This window comes from Rhinolophus hipposideros (assembly GCF_964194185.1).
Source record: "Rhinolophus hipposideros genome assembly, chromosome: 10".
In the NCBI taxonomy this organism is placed as follows: Eukaryota; Metazoa; Chordata; class Mammalia; order Chiroptera; family Rhinolophidae; genus Rhinolophus; species Rhinolophus hipposideros.
Genome location: NC_138056.1, coordinates 62,781,766 through 62,805,581, shown reverse-complemented (window position 1 = coordinate 62,805,581; position 23,816 = coordinate 62,781,766). Strand labels below are relative to the sequence as shown.

The following is a 23,816-nucleotide window of genomic DNA, read 5'->3' as shown; positions in this document are numbered from 1 at the left end:
TAAAGGCTCCAGACTAAATCCCAGCTCTTGCATTTACAAGCTGTGTGATTTGGGCACATTTGTAAAACTCTCTGAGCTTCAGTGGCCTCATCTGTAAAACACAGTTAATCATAACAGCCTCCTCTGGCTTGTTGGAATGAAATGGAATGAGAGCATATGTGTAAAGCACTTCTTATTACTAAAAAAATGTTGGCTATCATTTATCTCTCTATCCATGGTTTATTGGGCAAAAACACAGTCTCTCAAGTGAATGTGGTCTTGAGTCCTGATTGTGCTATTTACTAGTTGAATGACTCTGGCCTGTTAGATTCCTAAACTTCATTTTCTTCACTGGTAAATTCGGAATGAGCATTCTACTTACCACACACTTCAGTGTGTTTTTTGTGAGTACACTTAAGTATGCGTGGCAAAGATATACCAATGTGTAAGTTTTCATCACCATCATCATCATTACCACCATCAACCTATACCATCACTAAATGCCCAAATCGTAACATTCTCATATGTCTTCTTTGGCCATCATCTGAGATCCACCATATAAGCCATCCTCCATGGGGTATGTAACCAAGGAGGAGGAAAAGGTACTTCAATGGTAGGTTGATGGTGAGTGAAAAAGAAAACCTTAATCACCAACATAATAAAACTAAATGGTTCTTTTATTATTAAAATAGCAGAAAACATTTTGGATGGGCTTCTTGGTTTAAAATAGTCTTATATACAGCTAAATCTCTCGCTTGTACCAAAACGAGTTACTCTTTGACCTAAATGAAAATAGTGGGGACAATGCCTAAGATAGGAAAACTGTGAATGAATCTGTGAGGAAGTGATTATCCAATAATATCTATTACCTCTCCAAGATGAAGAGGCAATTATGACTCTTTTTTTTTTAGGCCTTTGGAACAATCCTACACATAAAAAAAGTATTCTATCATAGGCTCCTACATCCTTAGACTCAGACAATTAGCATTATGATCTTGGCAGGCTAATTAGCCAGACTTTCTTTTTCAAACAACTGACTTAATATACTAAAAAAGTGAGAATATAAGCTTGATGCCAATACTCAATGGCTATCATTGTTGGCCAACGAAAACTGCAAATACCAGTTCTCTCGATTCAGTATTAAATTTTAAAAATCCACACCAAATAGCCAATCTTATAATTTAAGAAAAGGGTTGGTTTAAATTGTATTTAAAATATTTTCCTCTTATTAGGAAAACCCTCTCTCCTTCCTTCTTAAAACAAAAATAAAAAGAAAAGTTTGTCTTGGAAAAGATCTCTTACTGAGGCGAGTCTTGCGTTATATGGGTATAAGTTCCCAGGGAAAACTTAGGCGAGAAGCTCTGCACCAAGTCTTGTGAACAAATTAATTTTAGAAATTACACATAGTTTTGAAAATGGTTATAAGGACCCTAAAAAATTGAAACGTTATCACCATCAGATTCAGAGAAAAGACATGAACTTTTTCATGATTTAAATGACATCGCCTTGCTAATATCCTTTCTCGGTTCTTTTTTTTCTCATGAAAAAGCGAAAGATAATTCAAAGATTGGTAAAGAAAGGCTAAGACTGTCCTTGTAGTTACCCAGAAGAGCCTGAACAAACAACTGTGCTGAGAGATTTGTACGGAGTAGACAATTTCTCTGGATGCCCTGTTAGGGTGAACCAGTATTCAAAGGTCTCAACCGTCACTGGTCAGAAAAGCCCTTCATGTGCCAGAATAAAATGTATTTCATCTCCATTTTCCAGAGGAGCAAACCAACCCTCAAGGAAGCTAAGTCACATGTTGCTGACATAGCAAGTGTCTGGACAAGGGATTCAGGAAACACATGTCTGATATGTTTGACTCAACAACCTAGGATTCTATAGGAACAGGTACTTCCTCTCATGTAAACTGAGGCCTTGGGACTAATAAAATAATCTGTGAGACCTCATAGGGAACAGATATTCTATAAATCAAGAGCTCGAACACTGCCTTTAGATCCCAACCCCCAAGGCCTCTGCCCCTACAGTGCAGAAGGGGCATGCCTTCTCCTCTCAGCCATGCCTCTCCCCACAGGGCAACAGTCTGGGGAGCCAAGCTGATGTGCCCACTTGGTCTTCTGTGCATGGTCTTCCACACACATTTTAAAGCCTAGATTCTAGACCAAGTTCTGGTTCTAGCCGCTCTGGAATTCTCTGCTCAAATGAGCACATAGGCTGTTTCCAGGACCTGAGTGGGTCTCTTCCCTGGGTCCATTCTACCTAAGGCGGTCCATGCTCCGCAGTGCCCAGGATTGAGGATTGGTTAACAGGAAGCTGTTTACAAGGGGTGCTGGGGCGATGGGTAGGAAATCAGAGCTTGGATATGTGGCCTGAGGTGTCTATACACATGTACATGGGACAGAGCTGAGGGAGAGAAGACCAGCTGGGCAGGAGTAGCGGGTAGGTAGGGCCTGCTCTCCTACTACACCTCATCTGGTACTCATAGGACTGAGAGAACTCGAGTTTCAAATCTGGCCTTTCAGACTGGAATATTTGTCAAAGACAAAGGATAGAATACACTATATTAACAGTTTTGTTAGCTTGACTTATTACTTTTAAATATTTATACTTGCAGTATGTGGACCTCTTCATGTTTTCTTTTTGATCTTGGACCTGCGAATGTTATGGCCATAGGATGTTTTTAATACTGAGGGGAAGGATTGCTTCTTTTAGATTTAATCTAACATTGCATGACAATCAGAGGATTTTTCATGGAAACAGCAATTTGTAGTATCACTTGAAGAAAGAGATCTGGCCACTCCACTGCCACATTCTGGATTAAACAGTAGCAGCCCCCTTTTAGATGGGTTGGAACTGTCCATCTAGTCACCTTCCAAGGTTTAAGGCAAAGCTTCCAGCTGGACTCAAATAGCCAATGCCCCTTTCCCACGGAGCCCTTTGACCAGACCCATTTCTCTTCCGTACGTTACCTGTGTACCTGGGCATCTGAGCACAGTATCCCTCAAAGTATTCGCTGCATCACTTCTCCTAATAGGATCATCCAGGAAAATACAGGAAATCCATCTAATTGAGCTTGTTTTGTGAACAAATAAGTGTCATTTGGTGTGACTGAAGATATAACCCCTGGCCTCATGACTCTCACTTAAGACAAGAACAAGCAGTAATCACTTGAACTGGGAAAGAAGTCTTTCTTTAGTTCAGGGCATGCCAGACAAACAATTAGTTAAGGGGATTTTTCCCGGCTCTGCTCACAGAAAGAAAATTAACCCGTTAAAAAACCTTGTGGAGAAATGATGAATCCAAATGATGAGAATATTATTTGTATCTTCATATCGGAATCTTAATCTTTAAAAGAAGGGCGATGTTATCTGTGCTTCACAGTGTACAATAATTTTTTTCTTAAAATTGGAAACTCCACAGTGACTCTAATTTCAGATAAGATCAGAAAATGCCAGCATATGGTGTATGGAAGCAAAATTAATTATGGCCTCAACATCCCTCCTTAGTTCTTTCTCCTCATCATGTATTAATCTTCCGGGTACTGTTCTACATTGTAAAATACAGAGTATGAATTGCTGATAATATGCTGTTGCCAGGTTAAAGTACTAGGGAATGTGAAGATGTCAGAAAACAAACCCCAGAGGGAAATGAAACACTGTTTTCCTTAGCTTGTGATTACCATACAAATAGACTCCCTCTGAATTTAAATTACAAAGACAAAAAAAAAATCCTTTACATCCACTTAAGCACACTGACAGGATAGAAGGGCAGATGATCCCCACACTGCAGTTTGGGGCATTATCACCATTTTTACAGTTTCGCATGCAAAAACACAATCAGAAAACACACTCTCGCTTTGAAACTTGGAAAGCATCTTGTTGCAAAACATTACAGCAGATGACGTTTCTTGAATTCAAAGCAAAAATCTGTTATCTTCAACCACAGGGAAAAGTTATTATAAACAACGTATGGAAAAATCTAACAAGCACGTGGAGGGAGGAGTGGGGGGGGGGGGAAGAACGTACAATTTCTCTAAGTAGAGTGTGAATGTCTCCTGGCTCAAAAGCTGAATTTTAGAAACGCCTGGTCACATTCAACTATCAGTTATAATCTCAAGGTGGGAAGGTTATTTGCTAATCAACAACACGTCCAGACATGGCTTTGAAATGGCTTTGGTACATAGCATGAAACCCCCACGACTGAACAGGGAAAAATGCTGTCTTTAAATAGCTGCTTGGCAAGCAAATTCCCAAACCAACCCAGGACAGTGGAGAGGGGATGTGCCTGGCTGTCTCTGCTTCCACACCTTCCTCTCTTCTCTCTCCTTTGCCAACCTGTCAACACCTACACATTTTTAAAGATCAAGCTCACACCTTACTTACTCTCTGGCCTCTTGTTTTCGAAGGTTAATGTATGACCCCTTGGCAGAATAAGTACAGATTTGGGCCTTATTACTTGTAATCTCTCAGAGTGAGAATTCTGACAACTTTATTCTTTTGCTAATTCATCCATTCATTCAACAAATATTTACTAAATACCTACTCTTTGCCAGTCAATGTTTAAGACAGAATAGACAATGGTTAACAAACAGACAAAAGCCCTGTCTTCATGGAGACTGCATTCTACTGGGGGACTAAAGAATGAGCAAAATAAATAGGTCATATGTGTGTGTGTGTGTGTGTGTGTGTGTGTGTGTGTGTATACATATATATATATATACTTTGTTAGATAGTTATGATTGCTAAAGAGAAATAAAGCAGAAAGGAGCCATGGAAAACTGGAAATTGCAATAGTGGGTGGGGAGACCAAACAAGGCCGTGTTAAAAGGCTGACTTGCAAAGAAGGCCCCAAAGGGTGTTAGTGAGCCAGTCATGTGGGGCTGGAGGGAGAGAGAATTCCAGGCAGCAGGACCAGCAGCTACCTGAGTCCTCAAGTGAGAGAAAGAAGGAAGGAAGGAAGGAAGGAAGGAAGGAAGGAAGGAAGGAAGGAAGGAAGGAAGGAAGGGGAATGGGGGCAGAGACAGGGCAGATCAGACCTGTCCTTTGCAGCCAAGAGAAGAACTTGGGTTTTGATGGAATGAGGTGAAACGCCTTTAAACATCTGTAGAGCAGTGAACATGACTTACAGCGTGTGCCTCCGACAGTTGTGAAGATTCAGTAAGAACTTGGCACAGTGTCTGGCACATATCAGTCTCCAAACCTTCTAGGAGCGTTAACCCCTAACCACATGAATGGCCATCCATGCTTGGCCAGGAGTGCCCTGAGAGCTGAGGCAGCTGGTTGATCCTTCCTGTCCCCAGAGGATAGCACTGCATGATGAAAGCACCAAGAGTCTTTGTGAATCCTGGTTGGGGACAGGGCTCTGGACACGTCTACTAAGGGTGACCCTGTTAAAAGTCCAGCTTTCACAGTGTGATTTACATCCTAGGTTCGGGGAGGCAGGTCAGGTAATGACAGACACAATTTGTCCTTGTCATGTTTAACTGGTAGTTATAACAGATTGGTGGTTCTACATTTATTTTTTACAAGAAACCAGCTTCTCCCCACCAACATCCTTTTAGGCACGTGTACATTTTAATGCTTGGGTACTGTAGCCCTGAAACAGAACCATCTGAGATCCTTATCTGCATAAAAGGGCTGACGATGGGGTTCACGCACAGAGTAGCTCCCCTAGTAATCGATGTGCTGGTTCATGATCATTCTTGTCCTGGCAAAGAATCTAGGATGTAGGGTAAATTAAAGCTATAAAGGGTAAGGAGCCATTTGTTCAGTAGGGATGGATAAAATGCAATGAATTACCGCAAAAATTGCAACAAATTTCAAGGGCAGTGGGCTGTGACAGACAGACCCCGCTGACTTTGAGGGATGATGCAGCAATCCTTTCGTACTCCCAGGGCCTAGCACAGTGCCTGACATAGAGCAGGTTTTTCATACATGTTTGTTGAATTAACTAATTCAGAATTAACACATAAATCAAGGCAGAATAATATCATCAACACATTAAAGGCCAGGGAACGTTGAATTTATTTATGATGAGTTCATGATACAGGCAGGCCAAAGCCATAAGCACACAACCCACTTCTTTCAATATTTTGTTCTTAATAATAAACAGCTGGTCCTACTTTTATCTTCACCTCTCCTTTTATTTTTAACTAGCAACGTAATGGGTTGGCCTTCCTCAAAAATAAGGATCTAAGTAGGGTGGTTTGGTAACCTAGATTTGTCTATTGCTTTGGATATTGAGGTACACAATGTTAATACTAGAGAACTCTTCTATGCACTTTCATCTTGTAAAAGAGGTTATTCTGAACCTATCATAGATAAAATATGCAAGAATTTTAATACTATTGTGAAGAATCATATAAATTACAACTATGATGGTAATTATTATCATATCTATGAGCAGAGATCAACTCCCATAGTTTTCTTCTTTATGAAAGTAAAAGGTGTTTCGCAAATAAGTATCTGCTTTTGCTCCCTGCATATCAAACCACATTAAAATCAAACATAGTAGAATGACAATGTCACAGAGGTAGAAAGTCACTGAGACATTGTTTTCAGCATGCTCAAACCTTTAACCATTTCTGTTAATGTTAAGCCCTGGCACAAAATTGATGCTGTGATTCCCAACGAGCTTTAATAACCTAGAATAAACTGATTTACAAAGTGACTAAGGACCCCTTAATTTCCCTTTATGAACACTTATGAAATCTCCAGTACTATGTACATTCTGACGACTTGCAAAGCATGTCAATATATCATTTCTCTCAATTCCTGAGAGGCAAGTGAATCCAGAGATGACATTTTGAAAATAGTTCAAATGTCAAATGGAAGTTTAAACAAAACAATTAGAAAAATTTCAGCCATGGTTGGATTTCAGAAAGGTATAAGCTTCTTGCTACAAAAGGATATTAATAAATGATGCACATTATGCGAAGCATTCATTCACTCACTCATTCATTCTCTTAACATTTCCTTAGAGCATATGCTGTGCATAAAGCACTGTCCTTAGAATGGATAACAAATGTCTTCTTCCCCACTGTACCTTGGAATGCACCACAGTGCCTGGCATACAGCAGGAGTCCAATAAACAACACTGGATGTTGAATAAATACATGAGTAAGAAACAACCGTGTCCCCCTTCTACAGAATCTTATTTTCTTGTAATACAAAGGCCAGCACATTTCCTACACTATGAGTAGCCTAAAAAATAACAACAGAACATTTATTTGGTTATGCTTGCTTTTGCTACAGATAGCTTGGATGTTGGGAACCAGAAAAACATACCCAAAGAAAACTAGAAATCACTGCAGATAGAACACTTCCACTTTATTTAGCTGACAAGCGCCTAAGTTGACAATGACAAATGAGATTGCATAATTGTAGGGAGAACCAAGCGACTGTGACTTGCATCAAAAAGGTATGCCACAGTTTACTTTAGAAAAAGAGGACTCCAAACAAGAACACTGCTTTGAAGGTACACAGACAATCTGAAGGGAAAGAAATTACTGGAATAAGAAAGGTTCTCTCACAGTCAAGTATGAAATCTTCATTTAAAGATTTATGTAACAGGGGTCTCATAAAAAGAAACCTCACTTACCTATTTGTCATCCATGATTAATTTTGAAAACAAGAATAAAATAAAATTAGACTTTCTAAATAGATTGCTTACAATAATTTTCCTTTAATGGAAATGGGCCAGAAATGCATGGTCCCACCTGGTGCTTATACAGAGACAACCTCTGCACCAAGGCAATCAGTCCAGGAGAAGAGCAAAAACGGCCTGTGATCAGTGAATAGGAGCCTCAAAGCCCAGCTACTGACATAGTTGGCACATTTACTCTGTGGGAGGGGTCTTCAAGGTCACCCTTCAAAGCCTAGTGATTCTCAGCCTACTTACTATTCTAATACCTTATTTATATGATGTCTCAGCAGATGAGAAGCAGCAAATTAGAAGGCAGAGCCCTGGAAGAGAGAGGTATACTGATAACAGAAGTGAGGGCTGGCAAGCCGAGCCCAAGTCAGGAAACCCAAATAGGACTGCGTTTGATGGCCCCAGACAATAATTACCAGTCCAAATGGAAACCTTGTATCCATGACGGGATACATAATTTGTAGGTCCCAGTTCAAAATTAAAATGCCAAGCCCCTTGTTCAAAAAATTATTCAGAATTTCCAGACAATGATAGCAGAAGATTAAACCAAGTACACGGCCCTTCTGAACAGGGGCCCCATGGGACTACCTAAGTAACAAGTACATGAAGCCAGACCTGCTTGTAGCATTATATTCAGTATATATGATTGAAAATGAGAAGACGCATTTAATACATTTTGGAAAGTGATTCCGGAATATAAATTTTTGTTTGTGCTCTTAATGAGTTCAACTTCAGTTATCTGGGAAAAACCCTTATGTATATAATTCCTCCATTTCTGGAGATGCTAAATATGACTAAAATTCAAACATGTAACTTTAGTAACAAGCTCAGGATTCACCCCGAGACACAGGTTTTTCCTTTATTGTAAAGTGTTTTTGTCTTGTAAACAGCCTGAGAAATTAGGCCTCAGAAATTTCCTATTTCTCTGTGTTCCTCCCCCATCTATATACAGAATCCAAACCATAAAAGCTTATTAAATCAGAGAAGGGTGAAAGCACAAAATAATTTACGTTATTTACCAGTCATTACAACTCAGCAAAGCATTGATGGAGATCGCCTGAAAACATCTCTAATATTTCTACACACATGCAAGTAAATAGAAATCCACCAAGTATATTTGGTTATGTATAAAAGGAAGACTGCAGACTCTGATTATCAAAGTCCACTTCACACTGACAGTCATTTCATTGGGTACTAAAAATACTTAAATACTAAAATTATAAAAAGATGTCTACATCTAGTTTCATAATAACCATTTTAATAAATCTCCCTATTTCCCGCGCACGAACATCATTTCTTCAGAGGAAAGCATTTCTCACTATGACAGGAAACAATTTAACTAAGTAAAAAATGAACAATTCAGTGTGTACATAGCCAAGATGAAGTATGTCTTTATAAAACAGGAAATTTTGCAGAGAAGAGAAATTAACTTAAGTGGTAGGAGGTAAAATTGGATTTGTCTTGCTTGACTGACGTATCTGCAATGGCAACATATTTAAAAAGGGTGCATTGGCAAAAGCTTAGTATTTTCGGCCTGTAATAGTCTGTTTCTAACATGATGGATTTATTTTACATCTCCTCACTCATGTCCTCAGATGTTTTCCTTTGTAAAACAACCAATATATATTATAATCATTTATTATTGCCAGAAAAAAGTCCCATAAGAAACCTTAATATTATTAAATTAATTGTTTCATTTTAAAGCTGTGTGTCAGTAGCAATCAATGACACTTGATGGTGAAATACTTCTGGCCCATGAGATCTTAAAAGGTCGAGTCCTTGTTTTACCATCCTTAGAGTCTCTATGCCTAGAACAGTACCTGGTATACAGTATGTACCCATAAAATGATGGGTGTAGATATATTTCTATAATTTTAGTATTTAAGTATTTTTAGTACCCAATGTGGTATATATCTGAGTTCTTCAATGCATTTCATTAGACTGGTTCTTCATCAATTTTCAAGAGAGGATTTTTTATAAGCAAATTCGATTGAAAGGCAAGAATTTTGAATGCGTTTAATAACTACACTATAATAGTTAATATTTATAAGGCTAAGCTAAGCGTGTTATAAAGTACATCTGCCCTTTTATCCTTGCAACAACTCATTCAGTATCCCCATTTTACAGATGGGGAATCTGAGCCATCAGAAGTCAAAAACTTGTTCATTGCCATATGGCTGGTATGTGAATGAGATAGCGCTCCAATCCAAAAGCAATCCATGCTTCCCCTGCTGGCTGAGTTTCACAGGGCGAAATTCCTAGAAGACAGGCGGTTATCATACACATCTTGGTCAGCACCTTAACGATAAGCAGAGTTTGTCTAAAATAGGATAACTCACTTTTATCAGAATTTTTGGCAAATTTTTTTATGGAACACTACAGATAAAATTCAAAACAGTAAATATCCATCTAAGAACTATTAATAAAGAGAGACAGGGCTTAATCCAAGCACATGTTGGAGACCACAAATATTTTAGGTTATGACCAATAGAATTTCACACATGAAAGACAAAAAGTGATGGTCAACATTCAAGCTAATGTAGATGAAAACTCCCAGCAATAATGTGACTTATAAAGACAAATACCTTCCACTGACCTCTCCCCCAAACACCAAATCTAAAAGCTTCATTTAGTCTTTAGCCTTTGTGCAGCAACCAACATTGGAGAACATTTCTTCTTTCTTGAGCCTCATTCCTGCTTTGGTTTTGACAGTAATAGTCTGTTACAGTCCTTTCACTTATATAAAGAGAAACCCATTTTAAATCTTGGCAAATTTACATGTTATTTCTACAGGGTATATTAGAAAATCTAAGGCAAAGAGTACATCTGAATTTCACTAACATCTGGACCAGCCATTGGAAGGAATTTAGGATCAAGCTTATCAGAGCATATCTGTCTCTCTCAGCTGCTTCACGCACACAACCACTGTCTTAGTCTGTTTGGGATGTTACAACAAAAGATTGTATACTTGGTGGTTTATAAATAACACACATTTCTATCCCACAGTTTTGCAGAATGGAAGTCCAGGGTCAAGATGCTGGAAAATTCACATCTGGTGAAGGCCCACTTCCTGGCTGATAGATTATGGATATGTCTTCTAGCTTATATCCTCACATAGTGGAAGGGGCGAAGGAGCTCTTTGGGGTCTCTTTTATAAGGAGTGATCTTATTCATGAGGGCTCTGCCCTCATGACATTACTTCCCAAAGGCCCCACCTTTAAATACCATCACATTTGGGATTAGGTTTCAACATAGGAATTTTGGGGGGGACACAAACATTCACCTAGAGTTCCCAGGTTTACAACTTCTCAGTTCCATCATAGCCAGAAATGATCTCTAAATCCCACTAACAAATTCCCGGAAGAAAGACTCTCAGTCCCAGTGTCCATCCCATGTAGTTGCTGGGGCAAGGAGGGAAGGATTGGGGGTACTAGGAGAAAAGGGATGGTGCTGTGGGCTGGGCAGATACCTCCAAAGTTATTTACAACAAGGTATACTCTCTGTGAGATTTCAAGCCTGGTTGTCCTTTGCACTATACCCTACAAACTGTCCTCACCTCTACTGTTCACCTATGCTCAGTGTCACTGAGTCCTGGGTAACTGTATTTCTACACAGCCTCTGCCATCAGTTTCCTTCTTTCCTTCCCTTCAATGCTACTGTCATTTATAGACTCAAAGACTACCAGAGGAAGAAATGGTCTCAAAGCCTTTAATGGCAAACAAATACAGCGTCTCATACCCACTCCCCATCAGGGTCAGGCTGCAGAGCATGCCAAGCGTGGACATAATATGAAAGGCTCGATAGACACGTTAACGATCCTAGAACTCTGGAACTCAGAGAAATCTTTCAGAATTCCCAGTTATTAATGATGCCTATCGTGGGGATAGGAAACAGAGTGGCAGCATGCATCAGGTACTGATGGTTTTAATTCTGGTTCAAATTCAGTGATTTATAGGTGAGGATTCTGAAGTCTACAGAAATTATGTCGTCTTGTCCATGATACGAGTAGTTATGTTAGGGACAGGACTAAAATCTGGATAACCCAATTGTTACGACCAGTGCTCTTTCCAAGGCATCTTACTATTTTATTCTTGGGAAGCAGATATATCTAAAATAGGGAGAGAGGTTTCTAAGAGCCTGAGAGAGGCCTATCTAGCTCCATAACAGTCTACTTTTCAGCCACAACTTAATTTAGATCACATGTATGAAAGTCAACATGGCATAGGACACAATCTTACAAGATGAGACTTAATGAACTTATAGGAGTGTTATACTTATTTGCAGTTTGAAAACAGCAACTGCCTAAGGACTTCATCATATCATGTGGATGCTAAATTAGCTAAAACAAATTCTGTACTTGTGAAGACAATATCATTTTCCATGCTAAGGACTTTTTAAAAGTATTTTACATGTATTAACTCATTTAATCTTGGTGGCAAGCCAATTCATAAGTTACTACAATTTTCTCCATTTCCACAGAGGATGACACTGACGCTCAGAGAGGTTAAGTAATGTGCCCAACATCACACAGTTAAGAAGCCATAGAACTCACATGCACATGCAAAGACATCTGATCCTAGTGTCCAAGCTCTTGAACACTACTCCACGGGGCGTCTCTTCTTCTCAGTGTTACGTTGAAGCCTAACTATGACTGTGCACGGCAGAGTGCTAAACAAACATTTGTCATTTTGCTGTAAAGTAATGAGAATGCTATCCATAAATCACTGCAGGTTGTTTCCCTAATTTTATCGTTAGAGTCCCATATGCTTTCCTAAAATAATCTACCTCAATGTGAATAACATTTACAGATTTTTAAGCCACTTGTACATTTTTATACGAATGTCAAAGAAACAAAGTCATTGTGGCTTATGACAGACCGGAGCATAAAGGGGTAATAACACCAAAACTGGACTTCAGGTTCTCAAAGTCATGGTGAAACTACACTTCATCCTATAGTAACATTCCAGGTAGAAACTTCCAGTGCTTCGAAAGAAAAGTAATTCCAGAAAATCTACTTTAAAAACCTGAGAAATGACAAAATAACAGACTCTGAGGAGATCTGGTTTATGAAGCACACCGATGCCAGTCAATAATAGTAACTTCCACGTGGACTCGTGCCTTATAGAAAAACACTCCCATGATCAGCCCTATGCAACAGGAGAGGTCCGACCAGCCATGATGATCCTTCAGAAGTCCCAAAATAATTATATTATTTCAATGCCACAGAAGTTTCTCTTCAAAACCCTATCGCTTTTAGAACTATCCATTATAATTAAACTCAACTAGGTCAAAAGTACTAAAAAACAAAACAAAAAAAACTACTCAAAGGCAGGTGTGACTAGCGTAAAAACTGATGAAATTCTTAACATTGAGTTTAGTATAAAGAACCCTGTACTAGGAGTCAGTGGCTCTTGGTTCTACCAAGTAGCTTCACTCCCTTAGGAAAGCTCAGCCTTCCCACCTGTACCCTGAGATTGCACCTTCTTTGAGTTTCCCAGGACTGCCATAATGAAGTACCACAAACTGGGTGGCCTAAAATGATGGAAATGTATTCTCATATAGTTCTGGAGGCCCAGAATCGGTGTCAGCAGAGCCATGCTCACTCTGAAGACCCTAGGGGGAGAACCTTTCCTTGTCCTTTCCTAGCTTCTAGTGATTGCTGGTAATCCTTAGCATGCCTTGGATTATGGCAGCATGATTCCAATCTCTGTCTCCATCTTCACATGGCGGAGTTCCCTCTATGTCTCTGTTTCTGTGTTCAAATTTCCCTTTCCTAACAAGGACACCAGTCACTGAATTAGGGTACACCCGAATCCAAAATGACCTCCCATTTAAACTTGATTACATCTGCAAAGACCCACCCTATTTCCAAATATGGTCACATTCAGGGATACAGGGGGATTGGGAATTCAAACATGTCTTTTTGGGGGACATGACTAAATCCATAATACCCCTGTAAAACAAAGAGTGTGCATACAATCATCTGAAAGATTTCCCTGAGTTCCAAAGTTCTAGGATCATTAACATGTGTACTGAGTTTGCTCACACTTTTCAAATGTGATAGCACTTGTCTTTAGCATTATGGACCGTTAATCAGACCACCCTAGCTCAGTGCTGACTAACTGGGTGACCTTGAGCCAGTCATGTAGGTGCCCAAAGCCCTAGTTTCTTCCCAGGATTTTGGTGAGAGCCAAACATGCTAATACATGAAAACACCAGCATGGCTCAGGGCACAGAGCACAACTGTGCTCTGGGTTACAGTTACTCTTCCCACCCTCCCATCATACTTGGGAAAGAGGGAGCATACACCCAGGGCGCATCCAGGAGTCTCCCTAACAGGGCCTGGGAGAGTGAAGAGAGGCGGCAGTGGTTTCAATTAAAATTCACTGTTTCTCTCAGAACAGAAGAAAGTAATAAGCCGGTGCAGTAAATTATTGCTGTGGAATTAATGGTCAGATAGAAGAAATAAAAGGGAAATTTATAACCTTAATCAAGCATTCTCTTTCTACGCATGCACGCACGCACGCACGCACCTCCATCATCTGCTTTATTTACATGACTCTATCACCTCCCAAATAATTCTCAGTAATTTCCAGGAGCAGCTATTCCGGCAGCTGAGCTCCAGGGGCAGTCTCGATATCTAGGAAGACTGTCCCTCTTCTCTACCGCCCCAGGTGGGTCAGCGGGACACAGGAGCCGCATGGAAGTCAGGAACACCAGGAGCCATGCAAAATGACCAGCATCCTGACCCTTTAGGAGGCACCTCTCAGCCACCACCCAGCCAGGCAGCCGTATCACTTCTCTCCAGCTTGTGCCTGCTCAGTCCTCTCTGCCTTTTGCCAAAGTTCCCTATCCCTGCCTGTAATTCAGTTTTATAAAATCAGCCCCTGAAAATCCTTTTGCCAAGAAACAGTTGTATGAACTCAAAGATCTGAATCTCATAAATGGGATAAAACACTTGATGTTGCCTAAGTAGCAGCTGGATTCATTGAAACTTGACTTAATTTGGGGGAAAAGGTTTCCTTCCTATTACTGACGGTGGTACCAGTTCCCACTTAGCTAAGTCTTTACAGTCCTATGATGTACCATCCAAAGACGGTGATCAGGGACACTGGTCTAAGTCCCAGGGATCTACCAGCTCCTGGGGCTTGTAATTGAGAATTGTATACTTTTAAGGGATGCCAAAGGGCTCTGAAAGCATTAATCTAGATATTACTATGTGGCTGCACAATCCCCAATCAAGGTAAACAGGATTTTTTTTCCTTTTTCATCACTTTTATTTCAGGGAAGAAACAATCCACATATTTATCTGTCAGAAGGCTGACTGACATTAAGCTGCAACAGGATTTGAAGCTGCTTAAGCATTTCAAGGGAATAAACCCTGGAACCCTCAAAATAATCTCTTCATGCTGTCTTCTGAGAACATTATTCAAGACTGACTCTGATGAGAATTTTGTTACCAGCCAAATCCTCTCCAAATACTTGAGTTGAAAAAATGATAACTTCATCCACATTCAATCTGTTTGAAGTTTTGTTATTGTTCTGTTCTTTTTTTTTTTATATAATAGATTTTATTTCAAGTATTCATAGAACTTCAAGATACAAAGAACCTGAAATCAGAGGAAAATGAGAGGAGGGAGGCTTTGGATTTCTTCTCCTTTTCATTCTGTCATTTTATTATGAATGACATATATGTCTGCATATATCTGCATATAGGTATATGCATACACACATTGTTTTGAGTTAACAATACCAGCACATGTCCATAACCAGTAATTCATTCTATACTGGGAGCTTGGTTTAGGGCCATACGTAATAAAGTCCTACAAAATATTTCACATTAGTTCCGTGATACTCAACGGGGGGACAATTTTACTACCAGGGGACATTCCACAATGTCTGGAGATAGTTTGACTGTCACAACTATGGGGAAGGATGCTATTGGCATCTAAAAGAGGCCAGAAGTGCTGCTTAATATCTTATAATGCATAGCACAGCCCCCCACAGCAAAGACTTTCGCAATCTACACAGTTAACAACACTGAGATTGCTAAACTCTGAAATTGGTACTTGCCTTCACAACCAGCACTGAAACAAAGTCAAGCCACAGGAAGACAAAGCCAGAATCCACACCAGAGGAGAGCATGCTTTCCCTTCCGGTGGCCAATCTGACCAATCCTTCTACACCCTTGGAACACCTCCCACCCCCACCCCCACCCCCCATCACCCCAGCCACAGCTGAGAGTTGATCAAATGGGGAAACACACAGCCTCCCCAGGGACATAATGACAGTGCAGAAAAGTTCCCTTTGTCCTTGTTCATTTGGAGCACATGCATTGGAATGCAAAGGTCACCGCTGAATTTAAATACCCCCCCTGTGATAAATCTGCAGGAGCCCGATTTGTTCTAGGGGACTTGTTGGATTAAATGAACACAATTTAATGTTCTATAGGACAAGGCCTCCTTTCATGGCTGAAAGAAGGAGCGAGGATGATTTACAGTTTCATACATACTCATTTGCTACATTATCCCCTTTGAGCCCGTACTTATGAATATCAACTCATCATCCAGCAGCCATTTCTACCCATTCAGGAGAATTTAGCTTTCCATTAGGAAGGAATAAGGAATAAGAGACAGTAACATGAGATTTCTACAATGTTCACTGTGTAGAAAAAAACACCAATATTTGTCCCCTTGTACCTTCACCTTGCCTGTTTTCTTTTTAATCTCTGAGTTTCTACATGAAGTAAGGTATCCTTCTGCTTTCCAGGAAAAGGTGGTTTGCTAAGCAGATTATGATCAAACAAGGCTGTGCATAAACCCAAGGCTTAGCTTACTTAAGATACTAAAGTATTTTGAGCACCGCTGTATTATGAGTGACCTTTTTTTATAATGATATAGTCATATATCAAAAGTTTGTTTATTCATTAAAGTAGATCTGAATTTCACTTTGGTAACAAATTCTGCTTAATCTATATATTTGGCAATAATACAAGTGCACCCAAATATTACATAACCCGGATTGTTTTATTAATTGCAAGACTGAGGCATCTCATGTTTTGCTCATGGACAATTAAAGAGACAGGATTTTCATTTTTCTCCACTTCAAAAAACAGAAAAAATAAGCAAGGATATGAGAGTTGATTGGGGGTCTGGGAGTGAAGAGACACTTTGAATTCATAGTCAAATCCCACAACGGCAGCACTATAAGGTAAGAGTGGATGGATGAATTGAGAAGTCAGCTACCTTGGCCGCATGTGCCTGTCTCAGCACCCTATGACCTCCCTCCTTTGTTTCTTTTGATTGCTGAAGTCCAGAGCCTTCCTAACCAGGCTCTCAGGGGACCAACACCAACCTCATCTGGGACCTTGTTAGAAATGCAAATGATTGGGTTCTACCCCAGCTCTCTGTAGTCTAACAAGCTTGCTCGGGGATTATTATCACGCCCAAGTATGGTCTAGATTCCTCTCTCCGTTACCTCTTCTGTTGACACTTACCCACTATGTCTTATACCATATACCAAAAGGCAAGGTATGTGGTATATGATATTGCTTAGAGTTGATTTAAAAAGTAAAGGTATACAATACTTGACTAAGCTCCTCTCGTGTTTTAATAGGGGAAAATGTCAAAACCCAAAGGAATCAATGGTAGAATTTGAGGTGTCCTGCAGCAGACACAATTTAGAAGAGGATCTCCTCCTCTTAGCTCACCTAGTGGAGAGGGCAACTGGTCTGTCTACACACAAAGTACACTTTGGTCACGTTTATCCCAAGATGCTCACAGAAAGTAAAAGACAGCTGAGCTTCACCTCTACTCAAATACAGGCGAAATACTGGTCACTCTGCCAGTGACCAGGGCCTGAGCCAAAGGGAGACATGGCACCTGCAGAAAGGAATTTAGAAAGCCCGCATCCTGCTTAACCAACCATCAGAAGATCTGGAGTAAGCAAGGATTGGTTTCACAGACACGGGCTCTCAACAGAGCGTATGCTCATCCTGGATTTATGTTTTAACAGAGGCAAAAGAAAGAATAAAGGGGTCTTTCCTATGTATGTTTCTCCCTGTAAAAGTAGGCCTCTCAGAAGGAAGATATAAAAATACACATTTTAACATATTATAATATTACATAAAGAAAGAGATCATCAGACCAAAAAACAAGAGATGCGCATATTTGCTACCTCTAATTTCTTCCAATACTCCAAACATTAATGAGTCTTTTATAATTCCTTTCCTAAAGGTATAATGTCTCTCAAACTAGCCCCAGTAACAACTGATGGGTTTCAAGGTCAGTTAACTTGTTTATATTCTCTGGGTAGTCTCTGGCTTTTCTCTCTGCAGGGCCTCCTTCAAGTCTGGGAAGTCCTTCTCCCAACCCCTCTTACACCAGCTGGCGAGGACCACCCCGCTCTGACACATTACCCCGTTCACAGCTTACATGCCACAGAGTCCGAGCATTTATTTTTTATAAAAACGGCCTTACACTCTTGCTCAAGCACACCACATGTGTGATTTCTATATTTTCCCATGAGACTAAATTCCCTAAGTGCAGAAACGGTCTTATACGTACTTCTGTTATATCACCCATCCCGCCAACATCTGGGATCTGGAACAGTAGCTATACACAGCAGCGCACCATACACTTTATAAGACTGAATGGAAGGCTCCAGTGCTACATATCAACTAGTAAAAGAAGACATTTCTTTCTTTCAAGTACACCTTCCTCCAAAGACAGTGCAGTTGTATGCCTGCGGCTTACACAAGCTTCATTCCAGCGGAGAATACAAGATGCTTAATACCACCACCACCAACAAGCATTCATTGATTGCTCTACCAAATGCTGGCATTGTGCTAAGTGGATTCCTTACTATAGACATGGCTAAAATAAACATTCCAAGACCCTAGAGGGATTTCCTACACCTGTTCCTGGATGACCACTCAGTGGCCAGGGAAGGAAGCATTTAAGTCCTGGTGTACCCAAAGAAGCAAGTGAACGCCACCTGTTGGGTATCTGCTGTTCGGAACACACGGGCAGGCCTCTAGTAACTGACCAGTGAAGGTGCATATGCAAGGAGGTTGCATTTGATTGGATTCAACTGCTCAGCCTGGAATTAATCAAGGGTTCTCTGTGCAGGCCAGAAAGGACCTCGCAGCATGACAGCCTTTGTTTTTCTTTTTAAGCCCCAGGAATTACTGAAGGAGGTCCACAGACTACTGATTCTATGTGATTTTAAGTCTGTTAGAATAAAAAAGCAGTTTTTTGGGTAGAGAACAGAGTGTTCAATGGAGAAATCTCTCTCCCTTCCTGGGTCCAGGACATCTGTTATCTGAAGCAATCTGTGGACCCTAAGTATTGATATTATTTGACTTCACATTAATCATTCTAATCTTTATTTATTACGTAGCACATTGCCAAAACAACACACAAAAAACCTCCATAAATTTCAGCTCTACCACAGAGGAAGAAATGAAAGGTCAGTTTAATAGAGTCCACATCCCATTTTTAGTTGAAAAAAATCGAAGCACAAATCTTTCCTAGCTATACCGGGTAGGTACATCCCCAGCTTCATTACTGAAAAATGTTACATCAACATAACTATTTCAGGCAAATGTCTTTAGAGACAGGAAGAGATCCCCCAAATTAAAGTGTCTCTTTAAAGAGTTAGTTGAGCTGGCTGAAGTTTGCTCCATAGACATCAAGACAGTTAGAGCAACAAGCTTAACAAGAATTACACCAGGCTTGTGGTTCTGTGAATCTCAAAAGAAACAGACATAGTAATAACATGATTGTTATAGAGCTTTGTAGTTTACCAACAGACTTCAAACATATCATGGCATTCAGTCCTTTACGAGCAACCATGCAACCGGTGTGAAGTTAAGTCATTGTCATTTCCAGGATAAGAATCTGAGGCCCCAGGAGATAACATGACTTGCCCGTAATCAGAGTTAAAGCAGCCAGGATGGGCTATCAACCTGCATGGCAGAGTTGCAATGTGCCAGGCACTACGCAAAGCATTTCACATAAGGACTCCCATATTCCTTGCAATTATCCTTTCTCGCTGAAAACTGAAATTCACAAAGTTTCAATAATTTGCCCAAGTTCACAAAGCTGTCTGATGTAGTCTGTGTTTTCCTGTTTCCTACATCCTGTCTGATGTAGTCTGTGTTTTCCTGTTTCCCAGGTAACAAGTGCAGAGCAAAGATTTGAAACCCAGAACATATAATCTCAAATGTTACCCCCTTCATGGAGCTCTCCTTCACCATCACTCTTGGCAATCTCAGATTGAGTGAAACTCCTCTACCATTATCAATTACTGCACTCCTTACTGTATCATAAATATTTGTTAATTATTTTAAGCGCATGTACCCTTGAGTCCCTGAAAAACTTGGACAGCATTTTAATTTTATAACTCTATTTATTAGATCTTGTTTGGAAACCAGTAGGCACAAGAGATGCTTGGTGAGTGAATAAATGGATAAACCAAGTCCAGTGTTTTCCTTATCATGTGTCTGAGACTTACCAAGTATGCTATACTTATTTTAGGCAATTTAAAAAGTTAACCTAAAATGTTATTCCTGGCACAAATGCTTTTAAAAAATCTATGACAAGAACAGAAAATTATAAATATGATTAAGGCTCTTGTTAGGCAAAATAGGCCAAGTTATAACGCAATGCTTTCTGAACATTCATGTGTAAACTTTCACAAGCTGTATAAAAGATAGCTTTAGTTACACGAGTCTACATGGTCTCTGCACATAATGTGTATTCTGTGCTCTTCACATCCAACCCAAATTCTTCCCTGTGACGTTTATTCCTTCTTTATTTTCAGTGGTAAGTGAAGGAGAACAGTTGAAAACTGCCCTTCTGCAATGTCTTTAAACTTACAGGATGCTGGGCTCACTGTTAATGATTCAAGTAGCAATGGAATCAAGAGGGAAGATGTAAAATCTGACTTGGGGTGTGTCAGATGCCACAGGGGCTGTGAAATGTAAAGATGTTGGTGCCTCCATCTTCTTACTGTAACTTTTTTTGGGTCACTGTTCTCTCTTGACTTTCTGAAGTATCTGAATTCATTTCCCTATCACCATTTTATACGGAGCTCTTTGTTATAGTAAGAAAGAATCAGGAGGGACTTCCCTCACAGCTCAGGGGTGTTCAGGTGCATGAGCACTTTTGTCTACTTTCGGAGGCTCTGAAAGGTTGGGCTAAGCTCCAAATCTCTGAGACTTCTCCTTTAAGTTCAAGCAGGTCTCATTTATACATTGATAGCTGATGACCACTCTTTGTCTTACAATGAAATGCAAATTAAATCCCGGTTCAACACTGTCAGAATGCTTAACAAAATGACTGACCCACTCATAATTAGAGAAAATCAATAGTTTTAAAAATCATTGGCATTCTCTTCAAATTATGTTAATGGGAACCAGATATTTATAAAATGCTTGGGGTCAGCTGTATGTTTCTACTTTAACAAACATAAGCAGGAGAAATACCTATCAACTCGAGCGATAGTTTTTTCAGAAACCTGAGAATGTCTACACCAACAAATATCAACCTACCCTAACATTTTACCAGTATCAACTCGCTTGCCCAGGATGAGTTAGCTATAGTACCATTTTTACATTCTTCTAAATTTCAATTAATTAAAATTGTACCATCACAACTCTCACTGACTTACTCCCTTGTTAAGATCAAATAAAGGCAAATCACAAGAAAACAATGAACTGAGATATACTCTACAAAGCATTTTCCTCCTGTATGTACTTTTCTCAGAATGCATTCAACCAAATTCCACATTTGCCCTTTCTGATCCTATTCAACAAATTAAGTGTTCATTACAATGTCTAGGAATTTTTTAAGCAAAAAAACCCAGAAAATTAAAGGTTGAGACAATGGAAGTTCTTCTAAACATTGACGTTTCATTGATGGGTAGGTAGGAATCATAACAAATCTGGGGCTTAAAGTTAAGGCTTTAAGGAGATCATTTACAGAAAGCTGGACTAAGACCAAGTAAGGAAGAAGCTCCCAGAAAGAGGGGTGTCACAAACCCACAGAACCCAGCACAGGCCAGGTTACTCTTTCCCGGGAAAGAGAAAAGCAGCAGTTGGCCTTCTGAGTATCCTGGGAACCACTTTTTATTTTTATGAAGAAAGCAAATCTAAAGCTTTCTGTGAAAGCCTCTGGTTTTTATTAGATCACTTCACCTTGGTATGAGCTGAAATTAAAATATACCAACCCGACAAGTAGAATGCTCACCTTTTCAGAAACTACCCCCAGAAAGGAGGATACTGTTCTCCACACAATAAAATAAATAAGGGGATAAATAAAATAATATGAATAGCAAGTGTCAGGCTGATGGATATAAAAGTTGGACTATCAATTTCTAAAAAGTTATAGGAGCATTCCCTTACCTGTTTTGATATCGATGGCAAAAAAGTTCTGAGGATTCCCACTTGTAATCCTGTACGTCAGTTTTTCATTGGAACTAGAGTCAGGATCCTCAGCCTGGATCTGAATGACAGATACCTCCTTTGGAGAGTTTTCCATGACAACAGGATAATAAATAGGTTCCGAGGTCAGCGGGGCATTGTCATTCACATCTTCAATTTCAATGTAGACCTCGATAGTGGAATAGAGTGGAACAACACCCCGATCTGTGGCATATACTGTCAGCCAGTATGACCCCATTGTCTCTCGATCAAGAATGTCTGCAGTAGAGATGACTCCTAAGAGAAAACAGAGAGAGCATGACTGCTACTGCAAAACTGGAAGACACTAAGCAAACCATCCCAAATCAGGAGAGCTGTGCTAACTAATCTTGGCCTATGAAAAAGACAGAAGAAATCCAAAATATGAGATTACATTAAGATGTTTCTCCTTACATAAGAAAATTATTTTCTGAAAAACCACATTAAATAGTTCTTCTACCACTTGGAAAGTATAACAACATTCACAAATATTTTATTTGAATTTCATAGATAGACATATCTCAACACATGCATACACAACACAGAAGAGACAACAAGAAGCAAATAAGAACAGACGGGGCATGGTCTAAACACTTCCCATGTTGCATGGAATAGTAGCAATATCAGGTCAATATCTCCATTTGACCTGATATTGAATTGATTTCCTTCAAAACAAAATACTCTCCCAAGGGTAAATTATTTTATGTGTTCATTCACAAAAATGTAAAAGGCCTTTCAGATGTTCTTTTGCCTATTAGGATGAAAAGTATTTTGCATGCAGAGATGTAAGCCTTCTTTATACTGTTTCCCTGAAAATCCAATGTCACAGTTATTCCAAACAATCAGAAAAGAAGCCATACCAATACACTTTCTGAATGGACTCTAACCCCCTCAAGAACTCTACAGAGGGTACTGAGCAAACTCTGAGCCACTTTGAAAGATACTCTTGGATAATCATTTTAAATTAGGAGCAGAAAAATGCCCAATCTGTTCCCTCCCACCTTTCTCATTTCATGGTTGAAACAAGTGCAAACGAGGAAATCAGATGTCTGCCAGAAAAGCCAGAGAAAATACAACGCTCTACAATGTTTCCAGCCCTCACCCAAATCATTAATCTACAGAAACTTCCTACAGGAACAGGACCATAAGCTTTTCCATTGAGATGGGGAAACTCGGGGGCGGGGGGGGGGGGGGGGGCTCAGCTTACAAAAACTCTAAAAGTAGTCAGGATACTCATGGAAGGCATGGAATTCATGTTATACCCTGAAAGACATCCATGGAAAAAGTCAAGAAACACTTCTCTAATTCTGGCCTGAATCCTCTATCTTCTATATTTCTGTTGGACTGTATTAGGCACACAATTTGGCCTACAGACCCCGCATAAGCAAACTGCCAAGTACAGCAACTGGGAGGGTGGAAGGTCCAGAAACAGTTAGGCTGAAATACTTAATTGCATAAAACTCAGAACGCTAAATCATTCAAAGGAGATAACCCAAATGATACTGAAGTTTCAGTTCCAAAGTGAACCACCAAAGAATCCTGCACAGTGTTATGCCACGCAACAAAAGGTAATCTTAAATATTCTCAATGGAAATATATAAAACATAATGGGTTCCTGTAGATTCATGGGTGATACCTGGAAGTCAGAACAAAAATGCTAATATGACATTAGAAGAGTATATACCAGGTAGCAGATAAAAGAGAAAAACCAGAAAAT

At 39.8% G+C, this 23,816-nt stretch overlaps 1 protein-coding gene across 6 annotated transcripts in view; it reads right to left on the bottom strand.

The window, feature by feature from the left end:
- FAT3 (FAT atypical cadherin 3) overlaps window positions 1–23,816 on the bottom strand; it is a 635,533-nt gene that overhangs the window by 335,952 nt on the left and 275,765 nt on the right. For 5 of the 6 annotated variants that reach the window (XM_081062135.1, XM_081062137.1, XM_081062140.1 and 2 more), the window contains exon 3: window positions 22,043–22,357. The exons of the other annotated variant lie outside the window; for it this stretch is intronic. In XM_081062135.1, the coding sequence (XP_080918261.1) occupies window positions 22,043–22,357 (315 nt within the window). The remainder of the gene's footprint in view (window positions 1–22,042; window positions 22,358–23,816) is intronic. 6 annotated transcript variants of the gene reach the window in all.